The 12,764-nt window shown below is 41.0% G+C and overlaps 1 protein-coding gene across 6 annotated transcripts in view; it reads left to right on the top strand.

Annotated features, from left to right (window-relative positions):
- Positions 1-11,399, top strand: part of clec16a (C-type lectin domain containing 16A) — a 45,083-nt gene extending 33,684 nt beyond the window's left edge. For 5 of the 6 annotated variants that reach the window (XM_027002730.3, XM_027002729.3, XM_027002732.3 and 2 more), the window contains 2 exons: positions 1,752-1,880; positions 7,270-9,729. In XM_027002730.3, the coding sequence (XP_026858531.3) occupies positions 1,752-1,880; positions 7,270-7,697 (557 nt within the window). In that variant the 3' untranslated portion in view covers positions 7,698-9,729. Of the gene's footprint in view, positions 1-1,751; positions 1,881-7,269; positions 9,730-9,915; positions 10,144-11,125 lie in introns of those variants that run through there. The other variant, XM_081710887.1, reaches the window with a different exon arrangement.
- Positions 11,400-12,764: the final 1,365 nt, after the last annotated feature.

Genomic DNA, 12,764 nt, shown 5'->3' with positions numbered 1-12,764 from the left:
CTTCATAACAACCAATGAAAATGCTTATCATATTAACTTAATTGATGTATATCTTTTTCAGCTAAGTGAGCATAAGTATTCTAAGGTCCCCTTAGTTGTGTGGGTGTGGGTGTGTGAGAGAAGCTTTTGTGGTTCCCAGAATTAAGTACATGTGGGCGAACTTCTTTAAATACATCTGCTCTGGTCTCTTGTCACTGGTCTATGTTGTGATGAACCACAACTGAATCATTTCAGCAGGGGCTTAGCCTTTATTACATACCCAAATTTTTTTGCCAGCAAACACCAAATCACTGCCAAAAAGCACCAGCCTTTAAAAAAAACAAAAGAAACCCCACTATCTTGATATGTGCATCCAAGTAGGTGTAGATGGGTGGGTGTGTGTGTGTGTGTGTGTGTGTGTGTGTGTGTGTTTGGGAGTTTTTTTGGTTTACTATGTTACCAGTTTAAGTGGAGAATTTTTAGAGACTATGGTGGTGAATAAGTATTATTGTTATTATAATTTATTAATTATAATTATTGTTATTATGGTTTTGGAATATGCCATGATGTAGTAATTTTTTTTTTTTAATCAAATGGGGATAGTGGTGAAGTAGATCTTTCTTGCTTCTAAGCAACAGATAAACTGCCATAGCCTCTTGATAATGCAGAGATGTGTGTGTGTGTGGTTGCGGAATGAATAAGGTTTTATAGTTAACGGAGATTCATGGAGTACAGAGTGTATTACTGTGCAATATACAGCAGTATGTGCGACTGTGACACGTATGAAGGTTGCAAATGTGTGATGGCATGTAATAGAGTGATATGTGGGTTTTTTGTTGTTGTGACATGCAAAATTGTGTGGAACATCTTTGAGTGGTGTGTTTATGTAATGGTGTGTGAAGGCTGTGTGTGTGTATGCTTTAAGAGCCCCATATAGGGCCCCACATATCAAGTATTACTTATTAGGTCCTAACTAACGAAGCCACAATAAAGTCCCAATTCTCCATTTTTTGACTTAGTGTTGCAAGTCAACATTTTTGTGCTTCAGGTCTTCTTAATTTTTTCCACTGTCCTCAAGCGATCTACCTGTTCATTTATATAAATTACATGCACAAATATACCATCAGGAAAACATTTTACCATTGCGTTCTTGTTGTATACCATTGTGGTACTTGTAAAATACATCACAAGTCAAAGAATTTAGAAAATAATCTTTTCTGCATCATATCCCTACAAATTTAATTTAGCCCATTATGTCCCATAACAGCCATCACTGGCCTTCCTGTGTTCTACTCTTTACAGCTGCAGACAGCCATAGACTTTACCCAGTGAAGCAAAAGAAAGCTGATGTTACTCAGTCTTTGAATATGTAAATGGATCTCCTTCAGTTTGAAACCAGACATTTACTGTCATTATTAAGTTTTGTAATATATTGTTACATTAACAACTTTTGCCACAGATCACACCATGAATAAAGAATTATGACCAAAAATAGGACTGATTACAATTCACAGCATGTCACCCCTCTTCAAGCCAGTTCAAGTGTCAAGTCATGAGCTTCTCATATTTCCAGATCACAAAAGTCACTTGAGCTGAGTCGAGTCCCAACTCTGTCATCTCAAGCCCCCATCTCTGAAGTGTGTAACAGAGCTGTGTGTATGTACATGCACAGTATTGCATAATGTACATAATGTAATGTGTGTGTGTGTGTGTGTGTGTGTGTGTGTGTGTGGCATGCACGCTTTCCTGTGTGCTGTGTGTATTTTCTGCAGGTTTTGCGGTGGCCCACGTAGCCCAGCACACCCCCACCCCACCCTCCAATGGCAGTGTCAGGTCAGGTCGCTGTGACTCTGACAATTCCAGCAGTGTATCAGTGCAGTCTGCCATGCAGAACCCCTCAGGTAACACACACTCACACATGCATCTGTGATCTGAGACATCCTATTATCTGCTAGTCAATCGTCTCATTTTCTGCCTTGCAGACACATGCCACACTTCGTAAATGCCACTTTTACTGGCCCTATGAAACAGTCTGCCTTTGTGTCATGAATTGTCTGCACTGAAGACTGCCAGATGGAACTTGCTTTGGCATGTTTGACATGAGACACATACACATACATCTCTAACTCTACACACGTATGACAACCAGTCCATGCGCTTCTTTGTTGAATTCGAAAACAGGTGTGCCTCATTCTACTTGATCAGGTACTGATTGGGTGATCACCTGAGACGATCACCTGAGATCTTAATGAGCAATGTGAAAGACTGGTAGAGAGCATGCCAAGATGCAGGAAAGTTATTCCACCAACTACTCATCCTAAGTTACAACATTAGCTAGTATTGTGTTGTTGAAAAATTAATATTAACTATTTATTTGCACTATTCATGGTCTGAAAACACTTCATTTATTTTGTCATTCAGACCAGTTGTCATTTTCTGCAAATAAATGCTCAAAATGCCAGTATTTTATTTGGATTATGGAAAAATTGTCGGTAGTTTTTGGAATAAAACAAAAAAGTTCATTTTACACAAACCCAGATAAATGCTAAAACCAGAAAAATTTTGCAGTGGTTGCTTAATTTCTTTTGGGGTGGGAAGGTATCCAAGGAACATTCCAGGTGAGTAACTGTACTTTGGTAAAAGATGCAGAGATATTCATAATTGTTCGTACGTACCCAAAGTTTCTAGAGAAACAGGACGTTTTGGACATGGGTCCTTCATCAGCTATGCAGGCACAGTGCTTCAGAATTTGTGGGAGGAAGATTTATCATTTGCCTACAAATTCAGACGCGCTTTGCTTGCACAGCTGATGAAGGACCTATGTCTGAAACGCTGAAATGTCCTGTTTCTCTGGGTATGTATATAAAAACATAAACACACACACATCTCTCACAAGCATGCTGTGAAGTATGTAAGGTTTCCAGAGAAACAGGATATGCACGCACACAGATCCAAAATGTTTCTTTGGAAACTTTGTGTACCTTGGTACCTTGTGTAATTTTGAAATCTACACATACTCACAAAATGAATGGCCACTTATTAGAGACACCCATCTAGTAGCTCATTGGACTTCCTTTTGGTCTTCAGAACAGCAATAATTTGTCATGGCATAGATTTCACTAAATGTTAATTATTCTTCAGGAATCTTGGCCCGTGTGGACATGACAGCTTTTCGCAGTTGCCACAATTTAGATGGAGGTACTAACATGCTCTGAACAGCCCGTTCAAACTCTCCCCAGTGATGCTGTATAGGATTAAAATCTGTGGTCTGTGAAGGCCAGGGAAGCAAGGAAAATTCTGAGTTACATTCCTGGAACTAATCCATGACTAAATCACCCTTGTGCCGTGGCGCACTGTCCTGCTGAAATTGTCCTTCTGCCATTGGGTACACAGCTGCCATCAAGAGATGAACTTGGTTGGCCACAAATCTTAGGCAAAATGCTTAGGTAAGCCCTACTGTCTAAACGTCCATCTAGAGGCATCAGAGGGCCCAGGGTGTACCGAGACAGCATTCCCTCCACCATTACTCCACCAGCCTGAACTGTTGACACATGACAGGAAGGCCTCTTCGATTCATGCTGCTTGCATCAAATTCTGACCCTCCCATCAGCATGGCGCCACAGATATCTGGATTCATCTGACCGGGTGATGCTTGTCCACTGTTCAGTGATCCAATTTTTATGCATTTTTGCCCCCTGGAGTTTTGCCTGTTTTTCCTTAGACAGCAATGTCACGCAAACTGGTTGTCTGCTGTTATAGCCCATCCATGCCAAGGGGCAACGAGTTGTGTATTCAGACATGTTAGTTGGCGGACTAGCGTTGTATCCGGCAGCGGTTTCCTTGCTTGTGTACCGCCTGTTTTTCACAACAATTCTTGACATCCTCCTCTGATCCCTTTCATTGACACATTGTTTATGTCCACAGGATTCCCTTTCACTGGGTGTTTTTCCTCAATCATGCCAGAATACTCTCAACTGCATTACATGAGAAAACCCCACAAGCTTGGCAGTTTATGAAATACAGGCCCTGGCTAGACTAGCACTTAAGACCCTGTCTCCTTCAGTCATTCAGCTCACTTTTCCCATTCTAATGTGGATGTAGACTGAAACTGATCTGTGGAAAACATGCTCACCTGATTTTATGCTGCATTCCAGGTTCACACATCTCTAATGAAGAGGACATTATTTGTGTGTCTGTCGTGAGACAGCAAGAGCTGTAGAGATCATAATTGCCTTGTAGTACACAGGGCGTTTCACAGGTTCTTCAGATGTGTAAGCAAAGCGCTTCTGAAATTATAGGACATAGATGTTTAAAACAACATTCATTCAGTGGGGTTCTGACGTTTTGAAAGTGTTCTAAAGCTTTGAGAAAGTTTTCATTGAGTGTCCTAATGTCCTTGCTGCCAGAGCAACAACTTGCAACATAAACACACATGTTGTTAATGCAGTGTTCTTTAGCATTAAAATGCCTTGCCATTGAAGAGGACAAATCCTTAATGCTTTGGCATGTACACACAAATATGTTTGCGTTACATGCCAAAGCAAGTTTCATTTTGCAGTGCTTAATACAGATAATTCACAACACAAAGGCAGACTTTTTTTCAGGTATGTGTTCTGCTCCCATTCAACATATAGATGCCTTGCTAAATAATTGATGAGTTACAACAGCTATGTTAGTGGCAAGAAAATACAGCAAGTGCCCCTGGGCTAGGATTAAGAATTACTGACCTAAGATTATATAAAGATTTTTAAAATCTGCCCTCAGTTGTAAATAATGCATGAATCTATCTCATCCATCTCACAGAGCTCTCTCACCCAAAAATCACCACAAAAAGCAAATGGTAATATTAATTGCACAACTTTAATATATAAACTTTGTTATATTACTAGAATTTATTAAATTAATAGAAAAAAATTATATCTTAAGATTGTATATCTGATTACTTTCACCTGGCCCAGAATGCATGTGATTGTGATTCATGATGATGTAGGTCTAAATCGTGTTGTCTGTTACTACCCTTAGACTTGTTGGCACACATTCAGATATTGGCGCATTTGCAGTTTCCAACCCCAACTATGTTTGTTAACAGCATGTCTCACTTGATCTAGTGCTATGTGGTCACTCTGCCAAAATCTGAAGGGAATGGTCACGTACTGTCTTTTATTCTTTATACAAACAAACCCTTCTAAAGCCCATGCACAAATGGATCACATACAGCCAGAGTTTAATGCTTTATCAGATGTCTGATACTGAGTGTGGTTCAGTCACCTTGAGATAACACTCGAACTGGAATTGTGGAGTTCAGGACCCTCTTCCTGCTGAGCTCATCTTTATTTCTCAGAACTCCACAGGCACATTGTTTTACGGCAGTGTGCCAAAAGATGTGGAATGTCCTGTGTTGTTCCAGATAGAGCCCAAAGCTTTTTAGAAGAGGCCCCATCTGTGATTGGCCCAGGAGATGGGGCAGCCTTGACTGGCTTAGATTCATCCTAGGTGCCCACAAAGGCATCTAGGGCGTGTGGTTAACGGGAGCGTGGGCCAGCACTAAAGGGGCCATTGCCGCCTGTTCAACTGTAAGAAAATGGCTGGTGGTCGAGAAGTGTGGTTGTGGAAAAATCTGAAAGCCTTTCAGCATCTTTTCACCACAGAAGCCCTGGATGGAACCTTTGGTGTCATTTGAAGAGATAAGTCAGCATGTTGTGGCTTTTCTAAAGTCTCCTACAGATTTCGGGCTCTGAGCTGGAGGCGGTTGATTAATTCAGACCTAGGGGTTTTTTTTTTTCTTTTTGGTGTAATGCTCTCACCTCCACAATTAGCCATAAACAAACTGATTGAGAGCATCATCCAGAGTGCTGTCCAACACTCCCTTTCCCTTTACTAAGAGGAAGAGTTCAGCAGACGGCTGCAAAGATGGATGATGGTGCCATGTTCCCCACCCACCCCATATTAGGTCATTGTTTGGTCAGCCCACCCTCTCTCACACTGCACTCACATCCCCTTCTACAGTAAGACCTCATCTTATCATGAATCATACATAGCATGTTTTTCAATTCAAAACTTATCGTCTGCTTTAAACATACTGTGCATAGTTTTTATCCATCTTTAAAGGCAGTAGATGCTAAAGTTTTTGCCCCTTAAAGCATACAGACCTGATTCTGACATTGCTACTAACTGCCTTTTGGATCACTATAGCTGTGCAACTGGTTAAATCAAGACAGGCAGGGGTCTCTCAATTCATAATATGCGTTTTGTTTTGATAGTTTGATGTGCATTGTGGTTGGAATCAGAGCATAGCCAACCACATTGAATGCACCGTCTTAAATCTCACCACCTTAAGGAAATTATATGAAGGGCCAGTGTACTTTCAGAATCCACAGCACTCTTAGTGAGTATTGGGCGCATTCCAAGTGCCCTAGAAGTTTCCTACGAAGTGGACTACATAAGGAATTTGACCATTTTAAGGTAGATTCCAAACCACAGAGAGTGAAATGGTTGAATTCAAAAGGAATTTCCGACTGCCCAGGGAGTAGTGACAGTTTATCGCAATGCAGTCTACCCATCAATCACTGTGTGACTTGTCGAGATCTTCTGGTGAGTTGAGTATGTTGATTGGCTGATTATTGGAGAGCAGCAAGTCACTGGAAGTATTTTAGAGTATGTGTGAGTGCTTTTAATACTTCACAATCTTTTCCTGAAAACTATCAATGATTTGCAAGTCACCTGTTCAGAAAGTTACCAAATCAGCCACAAAACTGATTTATCTGGTTAACCCTTATCTAGATAGCTGATGTTAGTTGCCAAGTTGTCAAGCCAAATAATCCAGATATTCGTTTTATAGTTGACATTTCATAAATTCATTTTAGTATTTAACCACATTAGCAGTAATGTTTTACATACGTTTTTCACTTACCTCAGTCACAGTCTACAGTGAGAACATGTTTGCCATTCAGATTCACTGATGTAAAATGGTGGTCATCAGCTTCCATTACCTGTTAGTTTAGCATCAATGCTTCAAAACTAAAGAAGTGAACTTTGTTCACCAAACATGTTTGGGCTAAGCTTTGACATAAATATGTGTAGATTTATATAATGCCCCTTTGAAAAAAAACTGAATTCCAGTAACAACAAGGATGCAGTAGCCAGTAGTACCTCCCTCTGCATCAGGGCTACCTCATAGCTCCACAAGCACCCTCCTCTCCCCTCCCCTCTACTGTGCTGGTGTGAACAGATGAAGCTGCATTTTCATAGGGGTGTGTCAAGCTCTCACCAGTCCTGCTCTTCCTCTTACAGCCCTGTGCCCAGCCCTGGCCCCGAGCCTGACCCCTACCGCCCAACCCACCATCTCATTGCTGTCAGACGCGGATGGCGACGCGCTTAGTGTGGACTCCCTCACCCTGTTACCCCCCACCGACCCGCCCCACCTGCGTCCCCTCAGATCCGCAGCTGCAGGCCTGTCCCTGGAGGATACAGGCTCAGAGACATCCATTGTGCAAGTGGACGAGGAGGAGGAGGAAGAGGTCACTACGATATTGAAAGAGGATGAGCCTTCCTCTGACTCCGAGGCAGCAGAGGTCAGCCCGCCTGGCACGTGTATCAGAGAGCGAGAAGAGTCAGAAGACGAACCCAGGCCTCTGGAAGCGAACAAGTCTGCCGATCCCATTCCCCTGTGTGACTCCGAGCACTGCCCAGACGTGGAGCAGGAGACTGAAATAGACTAAGCGGATCAGCTCCTTTTTGAGATCCTGTCACCTCATCTTGGTTAACTCACAGCGGGGAAATCATTCGGCGCCTACTGTTTAAGAACATTCTAGAAAGCAGCATTCTTTCTTTGAGAACACTGGAGCACTCATGTGTACAATGGCGTCATTTGTTGGGAGTGTCCTTCAAAGCACAGCTTTGTTTTTTGTCTGAGCACCATTGTTTTGTTAGGGGTTTTTTTTCTGCCATGGTGCTACATCTGTAAGCAGTTTTGAGTCAGAAATGTGTCTACAAGAGTGAATGAGTAGGTTTGGACTGTGTGTGTGTGTGTGTGTGTGTGTGTGTGTGTGTGTCTGTCTGTCTGTCAGTCTGTGCGCACGCGCGACTGATGTGAGAGGAGGAGGAGAGCAGATCTGTTTTTATAAATATGTCCAAATGGGCGAGAAACTGCCCACTTGTTTTTACCAGTCTTAACACTGAGGAATGTACAGAGACGTTTGGGTCTGTCCGGCGGTGCTGTCTTCTGGAGGACTCTCACTCTGACTGAACATGCAGTTGCACTTCAACAGTAGCTTGTGTAAAGTCCTTTGAGTCATCTCCACACTCCCTCAAGGTTGTAAGTGAACACAGGTTTGTATTCAGTTGGCACTGAATTCACAAGGCATAAGAGGGGCTGCAGTGCAAACTGCACAGAATTCCTGATTTCCCCCGTCAGAGCCTATGCTCCCTAAGAAAGGTTCAGAGGTAAAATCAAGGTTTTGTTGTGCAGGAATTTTCATCTGGAGACCCACTGTGTCAAACAGTTTAGGGCTTAGTGTTTTAGATTTAGTTTAGTTTTGTGTTCCTCCTTGCTGAATTATTCCAGACAGCTCTGGTTTGTTAACACTAAATTTGGGTTAGCACGTCTCTCCAGGAATCCGGACACCTCTCGTTCAGGGTCTTGGCTTCAGGCCGAGGACATTTTCAAACTCTAATCCTGTGAGCACCTCCAGTCCGTTGACACATTAGAATGTTCTTCTTCCTCCCAGGCAGCTGCCATCAGGCTGTGTAATAAGATGGCTAGGCAAGATGGGGAAAGCAGGGGGAGACGGTGTGCCCAGGATGAGCACCGAATTGCAGCGCATTGGTGCGTGATGGCAGGCTTGACTAGTACAGTGTGGGTCAACTCTGTACTGAGGTGTTAAACCCAACTGCCGCTTGAACCCATAATCACCAGTGGGGGGAGGGGGGTTGTTTTGTTTTGTTTTGTTTTGTTTGTTTTTTTAGATTTTATACTCTTGTTAAATAAAAAAAACAAAACAAAAAAACAAAGGGTAACCCGCTCGGCTTGTGCGATTAATCCGCACAAAAGCCAAAAAAAACCCATCTGCTGGAATACACACCAGAAATACCAGATTTGTTCAGATGTAACTGGGTTTGCAGTGTGTATCTGAGTCAGTAGCCTTTTGGGGGAATTGGGCTGTCAGCTACCTTTTTATGATCACTTCTTTCCCCATTGTTCATGTAATTCTTACCCTCATGAGATGCTGATGACAAGAATTGGTTAAATATGTTAAATCATACAAGAATTATACCCTACAACATGTTCTGGGGGCACATAAGTCTGAAATCAAATTTAATTGTGATCTGCAATAAGTAATTTATTTTTTAAATAATTGACTAATTTATTTCAATTAACATTATTCAGCAGTAAAGATGGGAACTGACATTTGAATTTTTTCCACTTCTTAAACAGTAGCACATAGAAAGGGTGTACATATGGTCAGGTGATAATGCAAGAATGCTATGGACAAGTATTTCTCTCTGGAAGAGTTGTTTGTAGTAAAAAGCTGGCAGATTTTGTAAAACATAATATTAAAAGCAATACAGTCATTTGCGTGAACTTGCAGTATTTTCACTCTAATGTAAACTTATCCCTAAGCAGAAAAGAAAAACAACAAAAATGTGTCAAATGTTTGTTTGTATGCTGTGTAAATTGCAATTTGCTTTTAATCTATTATGATTCCTTTACCAAAAGACATTAAAGAACTGCAATAAATTATTCTACATACAGCAGTTGGATGTGATTTCACTTTGACCCACCTTTAACTCCCTTTGGGCACCATCATTTTCGTAGTTGAATCTTGAAGTTCTTTTCTTGGATACAAGTATGGCTGTAGCCATTGTCTGTAATTGTACTCTTGTCCAGATTTCCATTTGTTTCTTCTAATCTGTTGTGTTGCACTGATTACTTTCCAGATTTTTATATTCTCAAAACTGCACAAGGGCTTAGTGTTTTGTCTGCATTTTGGCATCGACAACTCCAGCTATCCATGATGTCGTCAGAGTGGAAAAGAAGTCTCTGCAATGGGACACAACTAATTTCTCATTCTATAAAATCAGCAACAATATCATCATGCCACATCTGTAGGTCCACAATTCTTCATCTGCCCAGAGTTCAAAGGTCTCGTCTTCAGAAGAAAACGGGTAGGTGTCCTGCTAGTTTAAAGAATCAAGAGGGTGACATTAAAAAATGTTCACAAACCACATTTGCAAAAAGTGGCCTTCCTTTAAGATCCAACTTGTTTCCCATAGAGTGGAATTTTGATATGGAGGAAGTTTAGACTGCCGATCCCTAGCTGGGAAGGAAATAAAGATGTTTTTATAGCTTCTATTAACAAAAGGGCAGGTGTTACGTGGATGTTTTTAACATAAATAAATACTGTAAATGCACTTGTGCTAACTAAACTGTTAAGAATGTAGCACAAACTAAATATATCCAGACAATCATATGGGAAGCAAATTAATGTAAAATTTATGTAAAAAATTTAAAAAGTTAAGGACTACAAGTTCTTTTAGTAGGCCAAGCCAAGATCAGGGTTCAAGATCATGAGTTGAGAATGACAACTGGTTGTCCAAAGTTATGCTCAGGCTATGAGCATTAGCTCATATGACTTTATAGGTTATTATCCCAGGCTAATGATCTAAAAGCACTGAATGGTCTTGCCCCAAAGTACCTTAGCAAACTCTTACGCTTTTATGATCCATCAGGTCTGATTAATTTAAAAACTGCAGGCTCTTTATTAGCAGCTGGAATAATCTTCTTGTTAATGTTCAGGACTCTGATACAATCTCAATATTTAAGGCTACACTGGAAACCTATTTGATTAGTCAGGCATATTGTTATATGCTTATCTTGGGTAAAGGTGTAGATCTGGGAGTTCATGGGGTTTGAGATTCATGGTAAACACGAATGTTGCGATGCAGTCATGTCAATGTTTTTTTGTCACTCAAGTTTGTTGACTGGGGGCGGCAGAGTGCTGTTTTTCCAGGGAGCCCACGGCCCTTTTACCTGTGCTACTATAGCTGGATCTGCTATATTATATATAGTCCACGCTTGCTCGTTATATACCCATATTTTACACACTGTAGTATTTGACCATGCCTAATAAGCTGTCCTCTCTTTCAGATTACTGGAATCTGCTGGGCTGAGTATTGGGCAGCTGTTTCTGAGTTGTTCCTGTACCATATTGGTTTTGGACACACTTGCACTCATCAAACCCAGAATAGACTCCTATTGCTTATTTTGCTTATGTAGTTTTTTATTAAAATTTTTTCCTGGTGTGCTGTCTGGTGTTAACCAGAGGAGGATGGAATCCCCCTTTGAGTCTTGGTTCCTTTCAAGGTTTATTCCTCATGCTTAGGGAGTTTTGCTTTTCAACTATCACCTTTAGCTTGCTACTGTCACATGCTGTCACATGCAATATTAAATAAATATTAATATTAAATAAATTTGTCTTGACTTGAACTTTCCAGGAGGACAACCCGGGGGGAACGATTGTGGATGCACATTTAGCACTTGAGTTAATCTGATTCTTACACAGTTATCTTTAAAGGGATGCATCTATTGCATAAGAGGATGCTGAGGAAAACATGTAGTATAATGAACATTTGAAAAAAGTCATGTTTTGAAGTTAGTATTTGCATAATTTAAATAATACCATGTTAGCCAACTTTCATTCAAAAAACATATTTTTTTTTTGTTAACAACATATAAACATCATTGATCATTAGTCTGGTCAATTCAGTTTTAAGCTCGTTATGTCTGTTGTGTTATTGTGGGTCTTGTCAAAAATTGGTTGTCTGTGGTTGTCACTTCCTCTCATATGCCTGACTTTCTTGTGTATCACCATCTTCAGTAAAACGCCTTTTGTTATATTGGCGTCATCTCAGCTGTGTGAAAACCAGAGCCAGGTAGTGAGACACTGCGGTGAAAGCTCAGCAGTGGGTCAAGAAACTGAGATAATTCTAGTTAGCTGTAGATCTCATTCAGCTGAGAGATGCCTACCAGTGACATTAGTTCTGATAAATGGTATAATAAAAAGTTTGTGTATTTGAGCCTGTGATAAGTAGCCATCCAAACTGAGGAGAACCTTCAACTGCTGTCATTGGACAGCCTTTGCAGCTCAGACTAGCTCTCCCTTTTCCCTTCTGCCGCCTCTCTGTCTCACACACGTACTCTGTCTCGCTCTGTGACTCACTCTTAAAACACTAAGTGGGCACTAACCTTGTCATGTTTTGTTGCAAGAAGAATGGAATGTGTCTCTTTGCTATGTTTGGATGAAACGCACTGTTTGAGAGGTGAAATCGCCACCCACCAGCTCTCAGTGCAGGCCACATGAGACCTCCTACCTTGATGTGGAATGAGGAGCTGTCATAGTTGTCATAGTAACAATTAGGTTGCAGGTGGCGGTATCTCTTGTCTTCCTGGAAATTCAGTCTTATGGCTTGAAACATAGAAGGTTAAAAAGTACTAATTTCAGGGGTCTTCTGTTGTGGTTACCATGGAAGAAAAAAGAGGTTACAGTGTCAAACACTGAGTCAACTGGTGCAGTTCTGGCTCAGTATATGTTCAGTCAGTGTGGGAAGTAAAATGTGTGCATTTATTTTTAAATGTTATCATAGCCGATATATTTAGCCTATTCAATATTATAAAATCGTTTAGTATCCGTAGTACAGAAGTACACGTATCATGTCCCCAGTGTGGTCCATTGGGGTCCAATGAGCATTTATGAACATCCTTTATAAGTCTCCACACACACCCAAAC

Source organism: Electrophorus electricus, chromosome 3 (genome assembly GCF_041902795.1).
Source record: "Electrophorus electricus isolate QZ-2024a chromosome 3, ASM4190279v1, whole genome shotgun sequence".
NCBI classification, from domain to species: Eukaryota; Metazoa; Chordata; class Actinopteri; order Gymnotiformes; family Gymnotidae; genus Electrophorus; species Electrophorus electricus.
The sequence above is the reverse complement of the archived record's forward strand: the minus strand, read 5'-3'. Positions and strand labels throughout refer to the sequence as shown.